Source organism: Pelophylax lessonae (assembly GCF_965119305.1).
Source record: "Pelophylax lessonae genome assembly, chromosome: 2".
In the NCBI taxonomy this organism is placed as follows: domain Eukaryota; kingdom Metazoa; phylum Chordata; class Amphibia; order Anura; family Ranidae; genus Pelophylax; species Pelophylax lessonae.
In genome coordinates, this window is record NC_138769.1 from 641,184,625 (window position 1) to 641,209,491 (window position 24,867).

The following is a 24,867-nucleotide window of genomic DNA, read 5'->3' on the forward strand; positions in this document are numbered from 1 at the left end:
GGTTGCTGATGGAGGCCGATCAGTCCTCCTGCATGAGGACCCTGGGTCTGATGGTCTCGACCTTCAAAGCGGTCCTGTTTGCTCAGTCTCACACGAGACAGCCAGCTGCAGAAAGAGATTCTGTCAAAATGGAACAGAGATCCTCGGTCACTGGACCAGAAGATTTGGTTGAGCCATCTCACGAAGTCTGCTCTCTTGGTGGCTCCAATTGCCTGTCCTATGCCAAGGAAAGCCCTTCCTACATGTGTTTTGGACGGTGGTCACCACGGACGCCAGCCTGTCAGGCTGGGGTGGAGTGCTGGGGAATCTCTGTGCCCAGGGAACTTATACGACAGAAGAGTCTTCCTTGCCGATCAATACCCTGGCGCTGAGAGCGATCAAGCTCTGCCTGCTTCACTGGACGAGTCGGCTACACGGCTCTCTAGTTTGGGTCCAGTCGGGCAATGCCACAGCCGTGGCTTACATTAATCATCAAGGGGGCACCAAGAGTGCCCTGCCGGTCAAGGAGGTGGCCGAGATTCTGGTATGGGCGGAACACAATGTTCCTGCTCTTTCCGCTGTCCACATCCTGGGTGTGGGGAATTTGCAAGCGGATTACCGAGTACCTGAGTCGTCAGGTGTTGGATCAGGGGGAGTGGTCCCTGCATCTGGAGGTGTTTCATCTCCTGTGTGCCCGGTGGGGGACTCTGGAGATGGATCTGTTCACATCTCGCCTCAACAGGAAAGTTCAGAGGTTTGTGGCCAGGTCTCGGGATCCTCTAGCCGACACCACAGATGGCTCCTTGGGGTTGGTATCGCCTATTATATGCCTTCCCTCCGCTCGTTCTCCTGCCGATGTTTCTTCGTCGGGTGGCGATGGAAGGCAATCCGGTCATTCTGGTGGCGTCAGGCTGGCCTCAGGGGTCTTGATACAAAGAACTGGTAAAAATGGTCGTGGATCCTCCATGGCGTCTTCCTCTGCGGGAAGATCCTCTATCTCAAGGACTGATCTTCCATCCTGCTTTACGGCTTGGCTGTTGAAAGCAAGGTGTTGAGGGATAGAGGTCTCTCTGATTCGGTGAATCCTACCCCTTTGAAGGCCAGGAAATCGACCTCTAGGAAGATCGATCATCGTACGCGGAAATCGTACATTTCATGGTGTGAATCGCTGCAGCTCACCCTCGCTCTTTTTCGATAGGGTTCTGACCTTTTTGCAAAAAGGGGTTGAGCAGCACTTGGCATTGGGGACTATCAAGGGCCAGGTGTCTGCCCTGGCTATTTACTTCCAACGTCCGTATGGCTACTCATAGTTTGATTCACACCTTCATTCAGGGGGTATTTCATCTAGCCCCTCCGAGGAAATCCCCGTTGCCTCTGTGTGATCTTAATCTGGTTTTGTCTGTTCTTCAAAAGCCTCCTTTTGATATTAGGGAGATTTTTCTGCTTTCTTTGTCGCAGAAAGTTGCCTTCCTAGTGGCTATCACTTCTGCTCGCAGAGTCTGAGTTGGCGGCGTTCTGTCGTTCGCCTTATTTTGGTGGTCCACCGGGATAAAGTGGTCCTCCAACCTAATCCGCCTTTTCTTCCTAAGGTGGTGTCAGATGTTCACCTGAATGAAGACATTGTGTTGCCTTCCTTATGTCCAAAGAGTAAACATCACAAAGAAGTTGCCTTGCACTCTCTGGATGTGGTTCGGGCGATAAGAGTTTATCTGACGGTTACGGAGTCCTTCAGGAACTCTCTTTATCCTTCCGGATGGTCCTCGCAATGGTTTGGCTGCGTCCGCTGGGACCATTTAGAGATGGATCAGGCAAGCGGTTGTTCAGGCTTAGTCAATCAAGGGTCAGGTTCCTCCTTTTCCTGTGAAGGCGCATTCTTCTAGAGCGCTGAGTGGCTCTTGGGCTTTTCGCCATCAGGCCTCTGTTGTACAAGTTTGTAAGGCAGCTACTTGGTCGTCTGTGCACACCTTTACCAAATTTTAAAAGGTGGATTTCTTGGCATCTTCGGATGTCTCTTTTGGCCGCGAGGTTTTGCAGACTGCTGTTTTGTAAGAGAATGTTTGTACTTCTCTTCGGGGTCTTTTTTCTGGGTGAGCTCCTGTTTGGTTGAGCTCCATTTTGCCCGGTTGGCTAAGTTTAGCCTTTTGGAGTTGATATTACTATCTAGTTGCATTTTTCCCACCCCTCATACCTACACTGCTTTGGGACATTCCACTCGGCTCAGGGAGATGAGGCTGCGTCTGTCGACGGACGATAGAGAAAATACGATTTTTGTAAGATCTTTTTCTCTGATGTCTGTCGACAGACGCAGCACCCGCCTCTCTGTTTGGGGTTGGTTCTTTAGTCTTCACTGCTTTTAAACTAAACTGATGTGCTGGATTGTGCAGTGGGGGTTTATGCCTGGAGGGACAGCCCCATGGGTGTGTGTATTCAAATTTTACTGCTTAGACCACTCCTGATGGGAGGAGCATAAAGCCACTCAGCTCATGGAGATGAGGCTGTGTCTGTTCGCGGACATCAGAGAAAAAGATTTTACGGTAAGATCTTACAAAAATCTGATTTTTTTTTTTTTTTTTTTTTTAATGATTCTCCAGCTTGAGGCAAAGGGTATCTTCTTTTTGTGGCTAGACTGAGGAAATCTGTGAACCTTAGGTCAGGTATTTGTTACTGTGTGTTTGCTGGGTAAATTTCATGCAAATTCTGAACTGGTATTAAAGGGAAACTCCAGTCAAAAATTAAATTTTTTACTAATAGTATGTATGTTAAATATCTTTATCTTTGATATTATTTATTTTCTGCCTAGCTGCTTGTGTAGCTTAGAATGTCTTATCTAAGCTGGACAAACAGCTTCTTCCTGTTCTTCACCAACAACTCTATTTCCTGTCATCTGAATTTGATAAGCTGTATCTCACTTCCTGATAAGGTGTTAGGTCTTTCTTCAACCCGCATGTCTAGACCTGCCCAGCCTCACCCCCATCCCACCTATCCTTCACCATGATCTCCTCCTGTCTTCATAACCATGTTTAGACCAGCAGCTTCTCCTGAGAGAGAGAGGGGGTGGGGGGGGGGGGAGTCACTGGCACAATATAATAATAATAAAATTCTGACCGGCACAATATATGAAAGAAATAAGGTACAAAGGAACATTTGTGAAAGTTTAGAAGGATACAGATCCATTTCTATTGCGTATTATATGTGAATATTGAGTTTTAGACTCCGTTTCCACTAGTACGACTTGTCATGCAACGTTGGACACACAAAGTTGCATGACAAGTCACAGCGTATTTATTTTAATGGCACCCGTTCCCAACTATGCCACTTTAAAAATCAGTGACTTTGAAAAGGTGCCTGCACTACCTTGATACAACTTTGATCCAGATAGTGTAAAGTTGGCTCAAAGCTGCACTCCAAAAGTCGCACAACTTAAAGCGGAGTTCCACCCAAAATTGGAACTTCCGCTTCAGGGAGTCCTGACCCCCTGACATGCCACATTTGGCATGTCATTTTTTTTGGGGGGGAGCGGGTACCTAGTTTTGACAGGTACCTGCTCCCACTTCCGCTCGGAGCGCCGCGGCGCCCTGAACGGAAGTTCTCCTCTCCCCCCCTCCCTGCAATCTTCTGGGACACGTCAGAGGTCCCAGAAGCTTGCCGGCCAATCGAGACGCGCAGCGCGACTCGCGCATGCGCAGTGGGTACCCGGCTGTGAAGCCGCAAACTGTCACAGCCGGGTGCCCACAGCAGTGATGCCGGCGCCGAGGGAGAGGATCGAGGCTTCGGGCGGCTGCATCGCTGGACCGTTGGACAGGTGAGTGAATGGCTGGAACTCCGCTTTAACCACTTACCGCATTCTAACGTACCGGTACGTCGGTACACTTTGCGGGGTTATACCGGGATGAGGCCTCTAGTTAGTTACCGTGGTTTGAAGCCGATGGTCGGCTTTCCGTCGGTAACGACCGATGCGGCTCGGGAGCCGCTCGATCGTTACCCGGGGGGGGGGGGGGGCGGGAGGGGACGTCCCCCTCCCGCCGCCTTCCGTGGCTTTGCTTGGGGCTCCCTTCCCACCGGGAGCCCCGAGCACCCAGCCGGCACGTCCGCCGGCTGGATGGAGTCCCGATGAATGCCGGAAATGGCATTGATCGGGTCTCTGATGACGTAACCCGGAGGCGGCGTCCATGACGTTACTTCCGGGTTACTGTGCTGCAAAAGGCGGCAGTTTTGAAAAACGGCTGTATGCAAAAATGCAGTTTTCGGCGTTTTGCATACAGGGAAGTGTAGTGGAGGGGTCTAGGGTCTTTTAGACCCTCGACCCCTTCATAAAGTGTACCTGTCACTACCTATTGGTGTCACAAGGGATGTTTACATTGCTTGTGACAGCAATAAAAGTGATCAGATTTTTTTTTTAAAAAAAACCTGTAATAAAGTTTAAAAAAAAGAAAAAATAAATAGGAAAAAAAAAATCTATACGCAAGTCGAGCCGTGAATGAAATCGATGTTCAAACCCCACATGTGAGGTATCGCCACGATCGTCAGAGCGTGGGCAATCATTTAAAAAAAAGAGCTACACTCTAACTCTAAACTGGTAACTGTTAAATAAATTTAAAGCGTCGCAGATTGAGATCTCTATTGACCGTAGTTTGTCGTCATCCCACCGGGGGGGGGGGGGGGGCGCAATTTTAAACCGTAACATGTTGGGTGTCTATTTACTCGGCGTGACATCATCTTTCACAATATACAAAAAAAATGGGCTAACTTTACTGTTTAGTATTTTTTAAATGCAGTGAAATGTGATTTTTCAAATTTTTTCCAAAAAAATGGCGTTTTAAAGACCGCTGCGCAAATTTAGTCTTTGCTAAAAAAATATATATAATGTTTGGGGGTTCTAAGTAGTTTTCTATGAAAAAATACTGGTTTTAACTTGTAAACAAAAAGTGTCCGAAATAGGGCTGGGGCTTAAGTGGTTAATAGTCGCACTAATGTAAACATAGCCACTAGGCTAGAGTGTGACTTTGGAGTGCAACTGTGATCCAACTTTACACTCTATGGATCGAAGTTGCATCAAAGTAGTGCAGGTACCGTTTCAAAGTCGCATAGATGGGAACGGGTGTCATTAATTAGTTGGACTAGTGGATACTGACCTTAAGGCCCATTTCACACTTGTACGGCCTAAATGTCGAGCGATTTTGCCGCTATTTTGATTTGACTTGAAGCAATTCCTATGTCTTTGGACCTCAAAACGCATCAGTCAGACCAAAGTAGTGCAGGGATTACTTTGAAGTCGTTGCAACTTTGAAGTCCCACAGATATGAACGGTACTCATTGGAAATCATGGAGTGTGACTTATCCTGCGATTTTGCAGTCCCAAATTGCAGGACAAGTTGCACAAGTGTGAAAGGGGCCTTAATCTAAGTTTCCACTTTCGCGATTTTAATGCAAATTTGATCCAACTTTATACTCTGCATCAAAGTCACATCAAAAGTTGCATCAAAGTAGTGCATGCACCTTTTCAAAGTCACTGATTTTCAAAGTCGTATAGATGGGAACAAGTCACACTAGTGGAAACAGCTTTAGTCTACATCTCCACTATTGCGATTTAGAGTGCGACTCTGATTCAAATTTGTTCCAACTTTACCCTTTAGATCAAAGTCGCATCAAAAGGTGCATCAAAGTAGTGCAGTTACCTTTTTAAAGTCGCATAGATGGGAATGGGCGTCATTGATTAGTCGCACTAGTGGAAACATAGACTGTGTGGTTGCCTGTACTATGATCATTGTAGACACTGAGCGGAGACCCCCAAGCACTTCCAGCTACACTAACAGTCTCCCCCCCTTGTATTCAGCACACTTCTCCTTTGGTAATCTTCATTCAAAGCTCAGCACAGCTATACTGTATATGTGCCCCTCCCCCGTGTCCTGTGTGAATTATTTCTTCATTTTCTCATGAATTAGCATGTACAATGCATCCTTACTGATGAGAGAACACTGGGCGGGAACCTATGATCAGCTTCCCCCATCCTGTATACGCCACATGGCTACACGGAACAGTGCCCCTCCCTGGAAGTGATGTCACTAGCTTTCACTAACCACACCCACTTGCTGCTCTTGGACTCAGCAGGAAGGAACTGAGTTGTGACAGCACTGAAAATTCAAAATTCAAGTAGAAAAACTGGGATTTTTTTCAATTTGACACATAAGGCTGAACTCCGCTCACATTAATGATTGCAGAGGAGAATTTAAGGTATTAACCACTTGCCTACTGTGCACTTAAACACCCTTCCCATCCAGGCCAATTTTCAGCTTTCAGCGCTGTCACACTTTGACTGACAATTGCGCGGTCATGCTACACTGTACCCATATGAAATTTTTATAATTTTTTTCACACAAATAGAGCTTTCTTTTGGTGGTATTTAATCATCTCTGGGTTTTTTATTTTTTACAAAAAAAAAGAATAAAGACAGAAAATTTTGAAAAAAAAAAAAGTTTTTCTTATTTTCTGCGAGTAAATTTTGAAAATAAATTTTTCTCCTTCACTGATGTGCGCTGATGAGGCGGCACTGATGGGCACTGATAGGCTGCACTGATGGGCACTGATAGGCTGCACTGATGGGCACTGATGAGGTGGCACTTATGGGCACTGATGAGGAGGTACTAATATGCCGCACTGATAGGCAGCACTGAGAGGTGGCACTGCTGGGCACTGAGAGGTGGCACTGCTGGGCACTGAGAGGTGGCACTGAGAGGCGGCACTGCTGGGCACTGAGAGGTGGCACTGAGAGGCGGCACTGACGGGCGGCACTGATGGACACTGACGGGCGGCACTGATGGACACTGACGGGCGGCACTGATGGACACTTGACGGGCGGCACTGATGGACACTGACGGGCGGCACTGATGGACACTGACGGGCGGCACTGATGGACACTGACGGGCGGCACTGATGGACACTGACGGGCGGCACTGATGGACACTGACGGGCGGCACTGATGGACACTGACGGGCGGCACTGATGGACACTGACGGGCGGCACTGATGGACACTGACGGGCGGCACTGATGGACACTGACGGGCGGCACTGATGGGCACTGAGGGGCGGCACTGATGAGCACTGACGGGCAGCACCATCAGTGCCCACACTCAGTTACCATAGTGCTGCCAGTCAGTGCTCATCAGTGCCTAGATGAGCAGGCACTGATGGGCACTGACTGGCAGCACTATGGGCACTGATTGTGGGCATTGATGGGGGGCACTGTTGGGGGCAATTTGTATGTTTTTTTACCTTTTAGTAATCAGGGCACTGGTGATCAGTGCCCTGATTACATGTCTCTGTGTCCCCGGCGGCTGACGGCTACCCCTCCTTCCTCACACTGCAGGCTCCGTGTGAGGAAGGAGCGCCGGCGATGAGAGATGATCTCATATGTTTACATATGAGATCATCTCTCATTGGATGGTCCGATCACGTGGTGAATGGCCGCTGTGATTGGCCATTCACCACGATCTGTGATCGGCTGTGTCCAAGGGACACGGCCGACACAGATTCTCCCCGATGCGCGCTCGCGGGAGCGCGCGGGGAGCCTGCTTCTGGGAGGCTGTTTAAAAACGGCCTCCCGAAAATTCGAGTCCGCGCTGCAGCTGTATATAGGCTGTAGCGCGGATGCGAGGAAGTTAAGCTGGACTTCTGCTTTAAGTGTTTACCAGAACATAAAGTAAGGGGAAATTGTCCTACAAGGGGCAAATACCTGCATTAGAGCACTTTACTAATTTTCTTTAAAAAAAAAAGATTGAAACATCTGCACACAACATAAAAAGATCCCACACTAATCCTTTCCTGTGCTTCGCAAAATGCATAGCACATGCATGCTTTTAGCCCTTTCCACTTTCTTGAGAAGAGCTGTTAGGTGATTTGCAGAGCCCAGCTACTGAGGCACGATGGTGTTTGAATGCTTGCCCTTTTCTGAAATGATCTTTCCTGAGAAGGTATTAGGGGGTTTTGGAAGTTTCTAAAGTAGAGGTGCATCTCATAAAATTAGAATATCATCAAAAAGTTTATTTCAGTTAATCAATTCCAAACATGACCCTTGTATGTATGTATATGTATATATATATATATATATATATATATATATATTATACAGGTGTGCTACACACAGAACAATATAATTCAAGCATTCCTTTCTTTTAATTGTTATGATTATGGCTTACAGCTAGTAAAAACTCCAAATTCAGTATCTCAGACAATTTCTCGTTCAATACTTTTATTGAGTTTTATAAAACAGCCATAAAGCAAGTTACAAAACAAAAACAGAAGTAGAAATACTGTTATTGTTACACAAGTATTATAAATGTTATACTGTATAGTGAAGTTTGCACAAAATGAAGGAACAAAAGAAAAATGTAGAATTATTAATATGATATTCTGAGATATTAAGATTTTGAGAAGGTATTCAGAACATGGCTGTAGGGGAAAAGGAAGAAGTCAGCAGGGTGTGGGTAGGGTAAAGTGGGTAAAGGAGAGGGCATCGAGAATTGAACTTGTACCACAAAAGTTAATACAAAGTAAATAAAATATAAGACTTAACTACCAAGCATTCAGAACCTGTTCCTCAAAACCCGTTTAATCCAACCATGTTTAATCCAAGGGTCCCAAATGCTTATAAAAGTACTAAATTTATCGCAATCCATGGCTTCCATTTTTGCATGTATTCATGCATTATTCATCCTATGTTTAACTTCTACAAGATTCAAAGTGGTAGTCTTCCAAGCTTTGGCTATGATTTGTTTAGCGGCATTAAGAAGCTGAAGATCTCAGACAATTTAAATATTACATACGACTAATTTAAAAAAAAAAAAAAGTTTTTAATGCTGAAATGTTGGCTTACTGAAAAGTATGCCCATATATAGTATAGCATGCTCTCAATACTTGGTCAGGGATCCTTTTGCATGAATTACTGCATCAATGCGGCATGGCGGCCATCAGCCTGTGGCACTGCTGAGGTGTTATGGAAGTCCAGGTTGCTTTGATTGCAGCCTTCAGGTCGTCTGCATTATCTTCCTGTTGACAATAACACACAGATTCTCTATGGGGTATTAGGTCAAGCGAGTTTGCTGGCCAATCAAGCTCAGTGATACCTTATCATTAAACCAGGTATTGGTACTTTCGGCACTGTGGGCAGGTGCCAAGTCCTACTGGAAAATTAAATCGGCATCTCCATTAAACTGGTAGAGGGCTGCGCTGACTTTGGACTTGATAAAACACAGTGGACCAACACCAGCAGATGACATGGCTCCCGAAATCATCACTGACTGTAGAAACTTCACACTCTACCTCATGCAACTTGGATCCTGTGCCTCTCCACTCTTCCTCCGGTCTCTGGGACCTTGATTTCCAAATGAAATGAAAAATTATCCACAGTCCCTGATGATTTAGGGAGCCATGTCATCTGCTGGTGTTGGTCCACTGTGTTTTATCTAGTACAAAGTCAGCACCATACTCTACCAGGAAATTTCAGAGCACTTCATGCTTCCCTCTGCTGACCAGCTTTATGGAGATGCTGATTTCATTTTCCAGCAGGTGTTGGCACCTGCCCACACTGCCAAAATTACCAATATCTGGTTTAAAGATCATGGTATTCCTGTGTTTGATTGGCCAGCAAACTTGCTTGACCTAAACTCCATTGAGAATCTGCGGGGTATTATTATGAGGAAGATGGGACACACCAGACCCAACAATGCAGACGAGCTAAGGACTGCTATCAAATCAACCTGGGCTTCCATAACATCTCAGCAGTGCCTCAGCAGATTGCCTCCATGCCACGCTGCATTGATGCAGTATTTCATGCAAAAGGAGCCCCGACCAAGTATTGCGTGCATACTATACTGTACATGGGCATATGGCTAACCAAGTTTGTGGCAGCTACTGGTCTGCCAGCCATGCAGTATGTGAACAGTAAATTAAATGGAGGCTGCAATGAACTAAACAAAATTTCTCTTACGTCCTCTGACAGTCGCCGCCCGATGGTATTCGCCTTCACTAATGGGTAATGTCGCACTCTGCAGGAGCAGGCTAGGCAGATAATTGATTATCGGGTTAATACAAAAAACTTTTATACCTCAGCACGCCACTAGGGGGCCATCCCTCAGCCATTATCCTGAACCCAATCTGATATTACCTCAGTTTTATGCTGCCTAGCTTTAGTAGTAGAGCTAGATCTTCCCTGCTGAGACCTAGGGTCTCGGTTTTCTTTGTTTTTTTCGAAATGTATGTGTTTTTCTTTGCACAATAGTTTATTTACCTCACTATCACTAGTTAGTCAGGGATTCCTTTCCTGGAGGACTACAAGTGACTGCAGCGCTGGGCCTCAGACTGGGTAATATAGATTCTTATGGAGTCCTAGTCTGCCAACGAGCGTCGCAGGTTACTGGTACACCCAGGCCACGCAACGACAGTGCCCCTCCGAATGGGGACGAGCTTGCGGAGCTGCATCTTCATTGAGGGTGTCTCGACCCGGATCGCCCGAGTGTTGCCAGCATCCCTCCTTGGCTGACGGCACCCCCACTGAGGGTGGGAGGTTTCCCGTATCTGAATGGTGCCCGCTTCTAGACTGGTGCGTACTGATACCCCCTTGTCCCTGGGGACGTTTGTAGGGTTGTGGGCCCACTCTTAGGGGATAGCAGGGCTGACGGTCTCTGTAGGATCCCCCTTATGGCCGGGTTGTGGGCTCTCCCTGCTCCCGCTGGGGGTGCTGTAGGGGGTCTCCCTGAGGTCCCTGATGATAGCCAGAATGTGTTCGTACACTTATTTTGCCGCCGTTTGGGGCGGCCGCCATGTTTTATGGTATGCAGAATCTAAGCTCTGTGTGAGGACAGCAGCCATGTTGGGATTCTTCACATGCTCCCGGCCGGGCGCCATCTTGGATGTGGGCAACATGCCTAGTGACTTTTGTCATTGACTTTCAATAGGCACCTTTTGTCTGGGCTCAAGGGCTGGGCCTCTAGCAATGTGAGGTCACTTTCTCCTTCTTCACACTTTCTCCTGTGTAAAAATGTGCTGACAGGCTGGGGATTTTTGTTAATCCTTCGGTCATTTTTCAACCAAAACGTTTGTTACTTGTGGCTAGTGTGTTTTCACAGGGGGCTCTTTCTGTTAGTGCGAGGGGGGTCCACGGGAACTGCCGATTTAAAGGGCCATCGTCCTTTTTTCATTTTAAGGCATAAATTTACTCCCAGGATAATAAATCCCCCGAAGACCTGGTGGGGGCTTTGGGTACACCTGAATCCTCTTCCATGGCCTCCATATCTGCTGCTCTTGCGACTTTGGCGTCCCAGGTGAATCTGTGGATGTCGGCACGCTCCTCCAAAAGCGGCCTGTGCCCTCCCAGTCCTCTGACTCTGAGCCCGAATAGGTTGCCACGGATGATGGTCCCCCTGAGGGGTCCCGGTCCTCTGCTTCTGAGAGGGAGAAATCTTCCTCCCCGGTAGCGCGGGAACACTCTACGATGGATGCTCTCATTGGCCTCATAACAGAAACTCTCAATCTTGATGATGAGCCAGCTCAGTCAAGTAAGCGGTCCGGTTTCAGGTTCTGCAGACCCCAGTAGTCGGGTCAGGCTTTTTTCCTGCCCTGAGGAATTTCACGAGCTTGTGAATGGCCAGTGGCGGCGCATTTAGCACTTGGTGGTGCCAAAGCGGTTTTCCCTCCGCTATCCATTTTTGGAGGCGGTAGGCAAACTTTGGACGGTGTCCCTAAGCAGAGGATCACACTGTGTCTAGGCTGAATAAGTCCACCTTGCTGCCAGTAGAGGATTCCCCGGTATTCAGGGATCCGGCAGATAGGCATGGGGAAGCGCTTGCCCGCCACATTTATCTGTTGGCGGGTTCCCTGTTGAAACCTATGTTTGCCTCAGTGATGGCCTCTCAGGCGCTCACGACAGGGTGCAAGGGGCTTCGCAGCAGGATCAGCTGATCCACACTGCGATGTTCCTGTGCGACTCGGCCTTGGACGAGGCTCCGTTGGTAGCACGGTTGTCGGCGGTGGGGATTGCGATCCACCGCATTACCTGGCTACAGAGCTGGTCGGTTGACCACGCGTCCAAAAAGACGGTGTCTGAGGTCCCCTATGAGGGGGGTCGTATTTTTGGGGAAACTCTAGATGAGTTGATTAAGGGGCTCACTGAGGGGTCCCGGTCCTCCGCTTCTGAGAGGGAGAAGGAGGAGAAATCTTCCTCCCCGGTAGCGCGGGAACACTCTACGATGGATGCTCTCATTGGCCTCATAACAGAAACTCTTAATCTTGATGATGAGCCAGCTCAGTCAAGTAAGCGGTCCGGTTTCAGGTTCTGCAGACCCCAGTAGTCGGGTCGGGCTTTTTTCCTGCCCTGAGGAATTTCACGAGCTTGTGAATGGCCAGTGGCGGCGCATTTAGCACTTGGTGGTGCCTAAGCGGTTTTCCCTCCGCTATCCATTTTTGGAGGCGGTAGGCAAACTTTGGACAGTGTCACTAAGCAGAGGATCACACTGTGTCTAGGCTGAATAAGTCCACCTTGCTGCCAGTAGAGGATTCCCCGGTATTCAGGGATCCGGCAGATAGGCATGGGGAAGCGCTTGCCCGCCACATTTATCTGTTGGCGGGTTCCCTGTTGAAACCTATGTTTGCCTCAGTGATGGCCTCTCAGGCGCTCACGACAGGGTGCAAGGGGCTTCGCAGCAGGATGAGCTGATCCACACTGCGATGTTCCTGTGCGACTCGGCCTTGGACGAGGCTCCGTTGGTAGCACGGTTGTCGGCGGTGGGGATTGCGATCCACCGCATTACCTGGCTACAGAGCTGGTCGGTTGACCACGCGTCCAAAAAGACGGTGTCTGAGGTCCCCTATGAGGGGGGTCGTATTTTTGGGGAAACTCTAGATGAGTTGATTAAGGGGCTCACGGGAGGTAAGAGTACTGCCCCAGGTTGCCAAGGGTGAGTCCCTCCGCACGAGGAGGGGGCCCTCCTTCAAGACTCAACATAATTGCTTTCGTGCCTTTGGGACGCAGGAGAAGGGTAAACCCTTCCAACTTCCCAGTGGCCATGAGAAGCCGTGGTCGGGTAAGCCAAAAGCTGGTCAGTCTGGTTCGGCAGCCCAGTCCACCTCTTCCTGACGGGAAGCCCTCACCCGATGTCGCGGTGGGGGGGGGGGGGGACGTCTGCTTTCCTTTCCGGAACCCTGGTTGTCAGCATTCAGGACAAGTGGGTTCACAAACTGATTCGTTCAGGGCACAAGATCAAGTTTCGGTCTCGCCCCGCAGACAGGTTCTTCCCGTCCATTCTCCAGCTGTCCCCCGATCGTCTCAGAGATCTCATGGGGGCAGTGCACGATTTGCTTGCCGAAGGAGTCATTGTACCCGTTCCTTTCCGGGTAAGGTTTTGCGGTTTTTACTCCAACCTGTTCATGGTGCCCTGGAAAAAGGGCAAGGTGCGTCCGATTCTGGACTTGAAGTCCCTGAACCGCTTTGTGCGGGTACAGAAGTTCAGGATGGAATCCATCCAGTCGGTGGTGGCCTCGTTGAGGCCTGGGGACTTCCTGGCATCCATCGACTTGAAGGATGCGTATCTCCACATCCCTATTTTGGAGGGTCATCTGAGATATCTCCGCTTCGTGGTGCCTGGGGAGCATTACCAGTTCGTGGCGTTGCCTTTCGGACTCATTTTGGCTCCCAGGGTTTTCACCAGTGTGTTGGTTCGGTTCTAGCTTTACTGTGTTTACGGGGCTTTGTGGTCCTCGGTTACCTGGACGACCTTCTTGTTAAGGTCCAAATCATGTGTGACCTTGGCGAAAGATCTGGCCGTGACAGTTCAGACACTTCAGGAGTTCAGGGGGACCGTCAATTTTCAGAAGTCAGCACTGACTCCCTCTACTCGTCTCCAGTACCTAGGGATGGTCCTGGACTCTGCTCAATCTCGGGTCTTCCTTCCGGAGGACAAACTCGGGACTCTGCAGGAGGAGATCAGAGCTCTCGAACGACGATCTCTCCTCTTTGCGGTTGCATGCGGGTTTTGGGCTTGATGGTCTCGACCATCGAAGCAGTTCTGTTTGCTCAATTTCACACCAGGTCTCTGCAAGCGGAGATCCTGGACAGGTGGGACAGGACACCTCAGTCCTTGAAAAGGAGAATTTCCTTGAGTCATCCGGTGCGGTTGGATCTTCTGTGGTGGCTCCGGCCGCAGTCCTTGACACAGGGTCAGTCCCTTCCGACTTCTGTTATGGATGTTTGTCTCCACGGATGCCAGCCTGTCGGGCTGGGGAGGAGTTCTGGGCACGCTTTGCACCCAGGGGAAGTGGTCGGCGGGGGAGACTTCGCTACCGATCAACGTCTTGGAGCTCAGAGCGATCAAGCTTTGTCTGTTCCTGTGGTCATCTCAGCTTCCGGGGTGTCCGGTGCAGGTGCAGACGGACAATGCCACGGCTGTGGCTTATGTAAATCACCAAGGGGGCACGAGGAGTGCCCGGGTGGCCAAGGAAGTGTCCGAGATTCTGTCCTGGGCCGAATCGCATGTTTCAGCGCTCTCGTCCGTTCACATTCCGGGTGTGGACAACTGGCAGGCAGACTATCTGAGTCGCCAGACTTTGGACCAAGGGGAATGGTCCCTGCATCCGGAGGTGTTTCACCTCCTGTGCGCCCGGTTGGGACTCCGGACGTGGATCTGTTTGCGTCCCGTCTCAACAAAAAGGTGGAAAGGTTCGTGGCCAGGACTCGCGATCCTCTGGCAGACCCGGCAAGCGCGTTGGTGGTGCCTTGGCACCGCTATCGGCTACTGTATGCCTTTCCTCCGATTCAACTGTTGTCCAGGTTCCTCCGCAAATATGTTGTCCAGGTTCCTCCGCAGGCGTCAGAACGGATGTCAGTCATTCTGGTGGCCCCGGACTGGCCTCGACGGTCCTGGTACACGGACATCGTTCAGATGGTCGTCGAACCTCTCTGGCGGCTTTCGCTGCGAGACGATCTTCTGTCTCACGGACCGATCTTCCATCCTGCTTTACAGTCTCTGGCTTTAACGGCATGGCTGTTGTAAGCCCGGTCCTGAGGGATAGAGGTCATCCCTACCTTGTTACAGGCTTTCAAAGCCACTTCAAGGAAGATTTCTCACCGCACCTGGAAAGCGTATATCGCTTGGTGCGAACTGCATGGTTTTCACCATCATTCCTTCTTGGTGGCGAAGGTCTTGGCCTTCCTGCAGAAGGGCATGGTTCAGCATTTGGCGCTGACTATGGTCAAGGGTCAGTTGTCTGCCTCGGCCGTCCTTTTTTCAACGACCTTTGGCGTCGCATTCTTTGGTCCGCACCCTCATTCGAGGTGTGTGGCATTTGGCTCCCCCGAGGAGAGCTCGCTGGCTTCCCTGGGATCTGAATTTGGTTTTGTCAGTGTTACAAAAACCTCCCTTCGAGAACATCAGAGAGATTCCTCTGTCTGTGTTGTCACAGAAAGTTGCCTTTCTGGTGGCTATCACGTTGGCTCGCAGAGTGTCTGAATTGGCGGCCTTGTCCTGCCGTTCTCCTTATCTGTTACTTCATAGAGATAAGGTGGTTCTGTGACGGAATCAGTCTTTTCTTCCCAAGGTGGTTTTCTTCATTCCACCTCAATGAGGATATCGTGTTACCTTTTCTGTGTGCACGACCCAAGCATCCTGGGGAGTTTGCCTTGCATTCTCTGGCTGTGGTCCAGGCGGTCAAGGTCTGTCTGTCCACCACAGAGTCGATTCGGCAGTCTGATTTTTCTATTAGTTCTTCCTGAGGGACCTCAGAAGGGATCGGCCGCCTCCACGGCGACCATTTCTAAGTGGATCAGACAGACGATTGTTCAGGCCTATTCCATCACGGGTCAGGTTCCTCCATTCCCGGTAAAGGCTATTCTACTCGGTTTTGAGTGCTGCAGTTGTTTAAGGGCATGTTATTTTTACTGTCCCTCCTTATGATGGGGTGTTCTTTCTGGGTTTTGCTCCAGTTTTTTTCCTGTGGGCTCAGGTTGTTACTGGCCTGGCTATTTGCGTTACTTTATTAATTGGTTGCGTTGCTTTCCCATCCCTCATACCTGCACTGCTTTTGGACGTCCCATTAGTGAAGGCTAATACCATCGGGCGGCGACTGTCAGAGGACGTAAGAGAAAATAGAATTTTTGTAAGAACTTAACATAAAATAATTTTCTCTGAGTCCTCTGACAATCGCCACCCCCGCCCTTCTGGTTTTTGGATCTGGGGGTTGTTGCCTTCCGGTACTGCTTGCTACAAACTGAGGTAATATCAGATTGGGTTCAGGATAATGGTGAGGGATGCCCCCCTAGTGGCGTGCCGAGGTATACATTTTTTTTTTTGTATTAACCTGATAATTATCTGCCTAGCCTGCTCCTGCAGAGTGCACCATTACCCATTAGTGAAGGCTAATACCATCGAGCGGCGACTGTCAGGACTCAGAGAAAAAATTTTACGGTAAGTTCTTACAAAAATTCAATTCTTTTTTTGAGCAATTAAATTGCTATTATTTCCTGCAGAACAGAACCTCTTGTTCCTGAAATTAAATCCCAGCAGGTTACCTTATGTTAAAAAAAAAAAAACAGTGTGGCACACTTAGTTTTATAAACTGATATACAAGCAACATCTAAATCCTAAGCTGCTGGACTAAGCTATTATAAAATATGAAGTGAAATACAAACTGTTTTAAGCTTAAAACTAATACTTTATGAATGTGTCCTTTCTAAATGGCACATTTATTTATTTTATAGCCCAGGACGGCCGAAGAAGGCAGCCACTAAAGAGCCAGAATCCGATGACGACATGGATGTATCACAGAACAGCCCAGCTCCTAGTGACAACGTGTCAAGAGAAGAGGAAGAGGAGGAGGAGGAGGTGGCGGCTCCTGTACCTGTAAGTTTTTGAAAATTGCACACTTGTGCTTTTTTCTCTTCTAGTTCATATCTGTGTATTGCGTTTTTGCACGTTTTCTGATGTTTGATGCATTGACACACTATAAAGCTAGTTGTTAACAATGGCAGATTTAACCACTTTACAACCGGAGGATTTTGCTGTCTTCCGTCCAGGCCACTTTTTGCGATTCGGCGCTGTGCGACTTCAACTGACAATTGCGCGGTCGTGCGACGCCGTACCCAAACGAAATTTACGTCCTTTTTTTCCCACAAACAGAGCTTTCTTTTGGTGGTATTTGATCACCTGTGCGATTTTTACTTTTTGCGCTATAAACAAAAAAAGAGCGTTTATTTTGAAAAAATAACAATATTTTTCACATTTTTTTATATGAAATTCCCCCCAAAAAAGATGTAAAAACCAATTTTTTTAAAAGTTTTTGGCCAATTTGTTTTATGCTACATATGTTTGGTAAAAAAAATCGCAATAAGCGTATTTTGATTGGTTTGCGCAAAAGTTATTGCGTTTACTAACAAAGGGAAAGATTTCTGTCATTTTTGGTGTTTTTTTTTTAACGCGTAATGGCGGCGATCTGCGATTTTTTTTGCGGGACTGCGACATTGCGGCGGACAGACCGGACCCCTGACTGACATTTTTGACACTTTTGGGGGTACCAGTGACATTACTGCAGTAATCAGTGCTATATATATGCACTGTTACTGTAAAAATGACACTGGCAGGGAAGGGGTTAATTTTATTGGAGAGGGAGGGGTTAATGTATGCCTGGTGCTTACTGACGTGTAGGGGGGGAGGTGACTGTGTGATTCATGGACAGATCGGATGTCCAGCTATGCTGAACAGTCCGATCTGTCACTCCCTGTCACTATGGAGATCCGCCCGCTGTGTTTACACACAGCGGGCGGATCTCCAGACTCGATCCCCGACGATCGGGTAAGAGCAGCGGCGATCGCCGCTGCTCCTCCCCTGGCCCGACTCCCGCTGTGAATGAAAACAGCGGGAGCGAGCCTACGGCGGCGCGCAAGCGCCGCCCAGAAGGGGAGGAGTCCAGTCACGTTAATACTACGTGACTGGACGGGAACGAGCCACTCTGCCGCAGTAGTATTACTGTGAGCGGTAGTAGAGTGGTTAAAGTGCATTTGCAGCCAGAATGTTTAGTTTTGGATGATGTAGGGTCTAGATGGCTAGAGGCTAGATTTCATTGAGATTTGCGCTTCTGTGCAACTCAAGTTGCATCTACAATTTCACTAGCATGAACCAGGCCTGAATACTGTCTTTTTTTTTTTTTTTTTTATGTGACCTGTTTCCAGTCTGGGAGATTGCCACTGTGACAGAAAGCAAGAGAATACTTCCATTGGGGTCACAGGCAACGTAAACACTTCCCTACTTAAGCCAGCTATAGACAGTTCGAATCTCAGCCAGTTCAACAGGCACCGGCTGAGACTCAAACCATGTATATGACCAGGCTGAACGTACCTAAATTGAACGATCAATCAACTTGGGTACAACCAAGGCTGTCTGATTTTACATGTGATTATTGCTAGGGGCTGTTATAGCTGCTAGCAGTAATCACTGTGTTTTTCCGACGGGGACAGCTAACTGCGGCTGGAATTTAGCTATGGCTGGCTTAGGAGCTTTTTTTGTAACTGCTAAAGAAATTTCTCCTCCCATACTAACTATATAACATTGTCGTGGTGAAAAGAGGGGAGGGGTAATCTCCAGTTCAGAGTCAAAGACAGAAATACAATAGTTGATCCTGCATGGGGTAAAAAAAAAAAAAAAACTTTCTGCAGTTCAATTTTGAGATTTATTTTATAGCATTTCTTTTTTTGTTTTTGCCTAGAGTGGGGAAGGCATAGAAGCCCTGGCATGCTTTTTTGGTGTCTGTGTCCCTATTTAGGAGATTCACCTTCTCCATTTGTCTTGGTGACCATTGTCCCCAAAACAGAATATGATGGGAAATCCAAAATCTTACAGCTGCTGCCAGAGTAGGTTAAAAGGGAGAATCTTCCAATCAAGACACCTCTTCTGGTCACAGATTTTGGTTATATTTGCACTTTACAGTGAACCTCTTTTAAGAGATGTGACATTGCTTCATAGAAATAGATCCAAACACCATAACATAAAAGGCCCATGCAACAGGGCAACATATACACTTCCAAGAGTTTGTAAAAAGAGCTCGTAGATCACTTGAAAATCTTTAAATAGTTGTAATTTTTCCAAGGTGAACATACCCTTCTGTTTTTTTCTTAGGTACGACGTCGAGCAACTAAAAAGCGATGAAGCAGGCAGAGCTTGCAGTAGAGTGAAAAAAGAAGGCTGTACATGGAGACAGAACTGAGGCTGTATATGTACTGAAAGGGGTCATGCACTGACAGCAGGAATAGACTGATTTCGCACCCCTGAAAATGCAGCCACTACTCTTATCAATAACTGTGGGTATTTGTGTGGTTTGTAACGTGCGCCAGACATGTAGACCCGAATATGTAAATAGCTCATTTTTTTATGTGTTAAGATGCTTGTATAACTTTCGTTTTGCAGCTTTAAACCGGACATTACAGTGGCCCATCAGATTTTCCAAGATGACAAAGTGAAGCAATATATGCCATTGTGTGTTGTAATTCTGTTAACATTTTACTGTGAAAAACAAACTCATTTTACACACTGTCAAGTTTTTGTGTTGTCATAGTTTTGTTGTTTCTATGACCTTTTTATTTCTGTGTTCTATTGTTCTGGGCAGCTCTTGGCCTTTCATGGTGCATCCCCTGGCTGTTCGAATCCCATGTGCTCCCTCTTCTCTTCCCAACAAGCTTGGTGACCAATAGAACATTACAACATGACTGTCAGAATGCTGCCGTTCTCCAGTATTGTTGCCAGGCCTTAGTGGCTGGCTGTCTTGTGGCATTGCAGATTGTAAGAAAGATAAATTTAAAACTATTCTAATTTCTAAAGTGTTTGCGCTATGAAAATAATGTATTAAAGACGCTACCTATTTTATCTCCCTTTCCAGTTTCCAGTAATTTTACCTTTTTCAGTAAATTTTCTGATGTTTTTTTCCATCCCTCCTTGTAAGTTGATATTCTAAGAGTAGTAACATGCAGACTGCATCAGTAACCTCCTAGCTATTCAGACATCGTTTGTGTAAAGAATGGTTTTTCAGCTCGTCCGTTCACAATAAAACTGCTGACGTTTCAGCATTAAGGCATTATGAATTAAAGTGGAGCTTTAGGCAAATCTTTCCATTAAAGTATTGCTAATTTAAAGGTATTTTAAATACAGGTACACATGCCTAATTGTGTAATTTTATTTCTTTAACCTTGTGTAATTTTGTAATCCTCTGAACTGTTTGCAGCCCTTGCAGGGGGAGGGTAACTTTCTGAGCAGTGCGGTCTGCACAGTGCTTTCAGTCTAAAGCTGTTTTAAAGTAGCAGATTCATGTTCCTTTCTAGCGTTCAAAACAAGCATGCCAGTCACCCAGCTACTCTTCCCATGGTGCAAGACACCAGAGCAAAGCCACTTCAAATCCAAAGGGATGTGGTGGTCTGAACAGAGTTTGTGTAAATATCATAACCTGATACGATGAAGGGGAGATTGAAACACTATACAATTCATTGTGGATTATTTACCCACTGGCGCATGCTACTCTCTGAACTGCTGGTGGCCTTCTATTCTCTTCTTGTTAGGATCAGTAAAACACTATACACACATACAGGAGGGCAGGGAGGTCAGGAACACAATGTAATGCTACTCCTTCCATGTCCAGTAAGTAGGTTGAGATCGCAAAGACAATAAAGTTCTAAAGAAACATAATTTAGGACATGTTTTCCAGTTAAAATATCAAAGGAATCCAACACTATGGTGTGATGTCCAATGTTTTAGGTAGCTGCCTGCATCCAAATTATATCCCTTAAAAGGAATACAACGCCAAAACTATATATTTCTCTTTCGTTCACTGACGGACACTGCTTCAAGTCTTCAGATCATTGGACTTTATACTGTCTCTCTTTAGGAGTAGGACTAGGCAGAAACCTTTTTGGTTACGCCCCTGGGGCAGTCCCAGAGGGTATACCATCACTTCTTGCTGTAGGACTCCAGTTTTATTCTGCCTAGTCAGGAGTAAGGACGTGACTCTCTGCTTGGAATCTGCGGTCCTGGCGTTTTTTCCTATTTAAATTGAATTTTTTACTTTTTCTTTATTATTTTTGTTGCTGTGTGAACTACAATTAACAGCTGGACTGGGCAACGCACTGGATATTCTAGATCCTTATGGCTTTCCCAGTCTGGCCTGCGAGCGCGACCCAACTATTAGCTCCACGATAGCTTTGCCGCGACATAGCCCCACTGTTTGGGGGCTGGCCGGCGAGTGAAACGCCTCGCGAGTTCGCATAGCAGTGGTCACGACACCAGTCACGATCAGAGTCGCAACATACCTCAGGCCACAGCACCCCCATTCCAAGATGGTGCGGTGGACTGCTGGGAGTAGCGCCCGCCTAGTGACCGTGGTATGGTGAGTAGTGTCCCCCTTCCTTTCCCACTGAATTGTTGGGGTGGTCGCGGGCTCTCCCTGGGGATGGTAGGCCCCTCCTATGTCCTTCCTCCCACTAATACCTTTCACATTTTTCCTTAGTGGGGTTTCCCCTGTGTAGCCCCCTCGGGGGCATGGGTGTTTTTTGGCTGGGGGGGTTTGTATGGTGCTGGGCCGGAGAAGTAGTGGGTGACGCTGCTACCGGCCCCCTGGTGGGGGTGTTCATACATGGAGTGCTGCGGAGGGGTCGCCTCCTGGGGTCTCTCTGCTTCCCTGGGGTCCGGGGTCCCATGCAGCGCCTCGTGGCGCCACCATTTTGCTGTGGATTCTGTATTCCCGGCTTCGGCGGCCATGTTTGTGTAGTCCAGCGGCCATGTTTTTGGTTTCCCTAATTTTAATGGTCGCCATTTTCCTGTAGTTTGATGCAGTACTGAGGCTGTGGGAGCCTCTAGTGTCAGGTCAGCGTTTCCTTTTCCTCTTTCCAGTAGTGTGGCAGACCGTTTTGACGCTCTCCAGCTCGGGGGTGGAGTCTCTGGGGGTTGTTCTATCCTTCCTCTGCTGTATACAGGACTGCGGGTGCACTGATTCTTGTGGTGCCCCACGGGGCCTCCCGTTTTTTTGTTTTTTGGGGGGTTTTTTTTTTTTTCATTTCTGAGCAGCGCGGTTCCGATTAACCCTTTATGGTCATGGAGCCTATGGAGTGCATTTCACCACCCGATCCGCTGCTGGAAGCTGCGGGACCCTCTGGCCCTGCAGTCGCAAGTAGCCAAAGTATAGATATGGCCCTGCAAAGGAGGCCTGGCAAGAAGCACCCCCGCCTTCACCTGTATCTTCTGCTTCCTCAGAATTTGAGCTTGATTTGGCCGCCATGGACGAGAGTCAGCCCACTGGGTCTGCGTCCACGCACGCTGAGTGCTCTAATAGTGAGGATGAGTAGTTGGAGGACTGCTGCGGAGTTGGCGACGCCGGTGCAGTTTGGCACCCGCAAATCTTCAAGGTGACCAAGATGTTTCCCTTTCCTGCCCATTTTGACGAGATTGTAACTAGTCAGGGGGGTTCTCCGAAACGCATAGTTGGTAAACCTAAGCGTTTTGCTAGGAGATATCCCTTTTTAGAAGTTTCTTCTGAAGAAACTAACGGTTCCACCGTCGGTTAGATTCTCAGGTTTTCAGGCTAAATAAGTCCACACTTTTGCCAGTGGAGGATGCTCCGTCCTTTAACGACGTGTGGACAAACGAGCTGAGCGGTTCCAGAGTGGGAACGTTTCCAAGGTTTTTATTCCAATCTGTTTACAGCTCCCAGGAAGGAAGGCAAGGTTCGTCCGATCTTGGATCTCAAGTTTCTGAACCACTTTGTGCGGGTTCAGAAATTTCGGATGGAGTCCATCTGCACAGTAGTACTTCATCAAGGAGATCTGCTGGCTTCCTTCGATCTCAAGGATGCTTACCTTCATATTCCAATATATGTAGGGCATCAATGTTTTCTTCGTTTTGCCATGGGCGAGGAGCATTATCAATTTGTGGCGTTGCCCTTTGGTCTCTCCTCAGCTCCTTGGGTGTTCACAAAGGTTTTAGCCCCAGAGTTGGCCTTGTTACGGCAGAAGGGGATTGCGGTACTAGGTTACCTGGACGATCTGCTTCTGCGTGCAGAGTCTTCCTCAGCTCTAGAAGCCGACTTGGACGTTACGGTGCAAACTCTGCAAGAGTTGGGGTTGACACTGAATTTTCAGAGATCGGCATTGTCTCTATCCACAAAGCTTGAGTATTTGGGTCTGACGCTGGACTCAGCATCAGCCTGGTTGTTTCTTCCTCAGACAAAACTTCTGAAGCTACAGGATGCTGTTTGGCTCCTGTTGTCCAACCATCGATCATCACTCAGAACTTGCATGCAAGTGCTGGGTCTGATGGTCTCCACCTTCGAGGTGGTTCTATTTTCGCAGTTTCACACCAGACCTTTGCAAAGGGAGATTCTGATCAAATAGAACAAGGATCCGCTGTCATTGGACAATCTAATCCTGTTGAGTCGGGGTTCGAGGGAGTCTCTCCTATGGTTGCTCCGCTCCCCGGCCCTACGTCTGGGAAAATCTTTTCTTCCCCTGTATTGGACTTTAATCACCACGGATGCCAGTCTGTCTGGATGGAGATGGAGTGTTTGGCCCATGGTGTCTGGACTCGGGGGAGTCTAGGTCAATATCCTGGAAATTCGGGCGATCAGACTTTCTCTCTAAATAGAAGGATCGTCTACAGGAATGCCCAGTGCGGATACAATCGGACAATGCTACGGCTCTGGCATATGTCAATCATCAAGGGGGCACAAAGAGTGCCCTGGCAGCCCGGGAAGTGGCTAGCATTTTGAGGTGGGCAGAACTATATGTTCCAGCCCTCTCTGCTGTGCACATTCCGGAGGTAGATAATTGGCAAGCTGACTATCTGTCAGCAGACGCTGGATCCGGGAGAATGGTCTCTTCACCCGGAGGTATTTCATCAACTGTATCTTCGGTGGGGGACCCCCAATGTGGACTTGCTGGCTTCCCGTCTTAACAGGAAGGTGCAGAGGTTCGTGTCAAGGTCTCTGGATCCTCTGGCAGACGCTCTGATGGCCCCTTGGGGTCAGTATCATCTGATTTACGCCTTTCCTCCAATACAACTTCTGTCGAGACTGCTACACAGAATCGAGGTAGAAGGGATTTCAGTCATTCTGGTGGCACCAGACTGGCCTCGCCGGTCATAGTATGCAGGCCTGGTAAGGCTGGTAGCAGACGTCAATTGGAAACTTCCGGTCAGGGAAGATCTTCTGTCGAAGGGACAAATCTTTGATCCTGCTTTACGGTCGTTGGCTTTAATAGCCTGGCTATCGAAAGACTGGTGCTGAAGGATAGAGGCCTGTCAGGGTCAGTGGTTCCAACTGTGTTGAAAGCTAGGAAATCTACCTCCAGGAAGGTTTATTATCGAGTTTGGAAGGCGTACATTACTTGGTGTGAATCACGGGGGGGTTTCTCACCGCTCCTTTTCTGTGTCTCTCCTCTTGGAGTTTCTAAAATCAGGTGTAGATCAATGTTTGGCTCTGGGCACCATCAAGGGCCATATTTCTGCCTTGGCTATTTTTATTCCAAAGTCCGTTGGCGGCGCAGTCCTTGGTTCACACATTTGTGCAGGAAAATCGCAATCTGGCTCCTCCGGTGCGATCCCTGGTACCTTCGTGGGATCTCAATTTGGTACTATCCGTGTTTCAAAAGCCTCCTTTTGAAAATATTTGAGAACTTCCTCTGCTCACCTTGTCGCAGAAGGTGGCTTTCTTAGTAGCAATTCCGCACGTTGCATGTCGGAGTTGGCTGCGTTGTTCTGTCGGTCACCTTACTTGGTGATTCACAGGGACAAGGTGGTGTTGCGACCCTGTCAGGCATTTCTTCCTAAGGTTGTCTTGGGGTTTCATTTGAATGACAGTATTGTGTTACCGTCCCTATGT

The 24,867-nt window shown here is 48.0% G+C and overlaps 1 protein-coding gene across 1 annotated transcript in view; it reads left to right on the forward strand.

Moving 5' to 3' along the window:
• Positions 1 to 19,874, forward strand: part of PDS5B (PDS5 cohesin associated factor B) — a 354,701-nt gene extending 334,827 nt beyond the window's left edge. The window contains exons 33-34 of the mRNA XM_082246014.1: positions 16,721 to 16,862; positions 19,131 to 19,874. Coding sequence (XP_082102140.1) covers positions 16,721 to 16,862; positions 19,131 to 19,160 — 172 coding nt within the window. The 3' untranslated portion in view covers positions 19,161 to 19,874. The remainder of the gene's footprint in view (positions 1 to 16,720; positions 16,863 to 19,130) is intronic.
• Positions 19,875 to 24,867: the final 4,993 nt, after the last annotated feature.